Source organism: Brassica oleracea, unplaced genomic scaffold (assembly GCF_000695525.1).
Source record: "Brassica oleracea var. oleracea cultivar TO1000 unplaced genomic scaffold, BOL UnpScaffold09570, whole genome shotgun sequence".
Taxonomy (NCBI): Eukaryota; Viridiplantae; Streptophyta; class Magnoliopsida; order Brassicales; family Brassicaceae; genus Brassica; species Brassica oleracea.
The window spans coordinates 1-586 of record NW_013626091.1 but is presented as its reverse complement, the minus strand read 5'-3'; the positions used below and the strand labels follow the sequence as shown (position 1 = coordinate 586).

The 586-nt window shown below is 47.8% G+C and overlaps 1 protein-coding gene across 1 annotated transcript; it reads left to right on the top strand.

The window, feature by feature from the left end:
* Nucleotides 1-3: 3 nt before the first annotated feature.
* LOC106322197 (p21-activated protein kinase-interacting protein 1-like) lies at nt 4-582 on the top strand (the record flags this gene model as incomplete). The annotated part of the gene is made up of 2 exons (XM_013760330.1): nt 4-411; nt 550-582. Coding segments are annotated over 2 exons (441 nt in total), but the record flags the coding sequence as incomplete, so codon positions are not given.
* Between the last annotated feature and the right edge of the window lie 4 nt (nt 583-586).

Sequence of the window (586 nt, the reverse complement as noted above, 5' to 3'; positions counted from 1 at the left end):
ACCGCCCTCTCCTTCTACACCCCCTCCTCCCTCTCCTTCCCTCGCAATCTCATCTCCGCCGCCGCCGATGGCTCCGTCGCGATCTTCGACACAGACCCTTTTGTCCTCCTCAAGTCCTTTCGTCCTCACAAGAAGGCCGTCAACGATCTATCGATTCACCCTTCTGGGAAGCTCGCTTTGGCTGTTTACCGTGACGAGTGCTTTGCGATGTTGAATCTTGTGAGGGGGAAGAGGAGTTTTTGCTGTAGGTTGGGGCACGAGGCGAGTCTTGTGAAGTTTGATCCGAGTGGGGAGAGGTTCTTCATGGTGGTGAATAGTAAAGTTGGTGTTCATCAGAGTGAGGATGCTAAGCTTCTTCTTGAGCTGGACAATGGTAGCCGTAAGCGTATTCTATGCGCTTCTCCTGGAGACGTGAGATTCTTTCTTTACTTATCTATCTCTTTGTCTCTATTTAGTAACTTGTCTTCCTCAACTTGTGTTTAGAGTTGTTATGGTGATGGTTTTTGATTTAGATTTTTTAAGCTAAAATGTTTGATTGATTTGCAACAGAGTGGGACTCTGTTTACAGCTGGTGAGGATCGGGCTA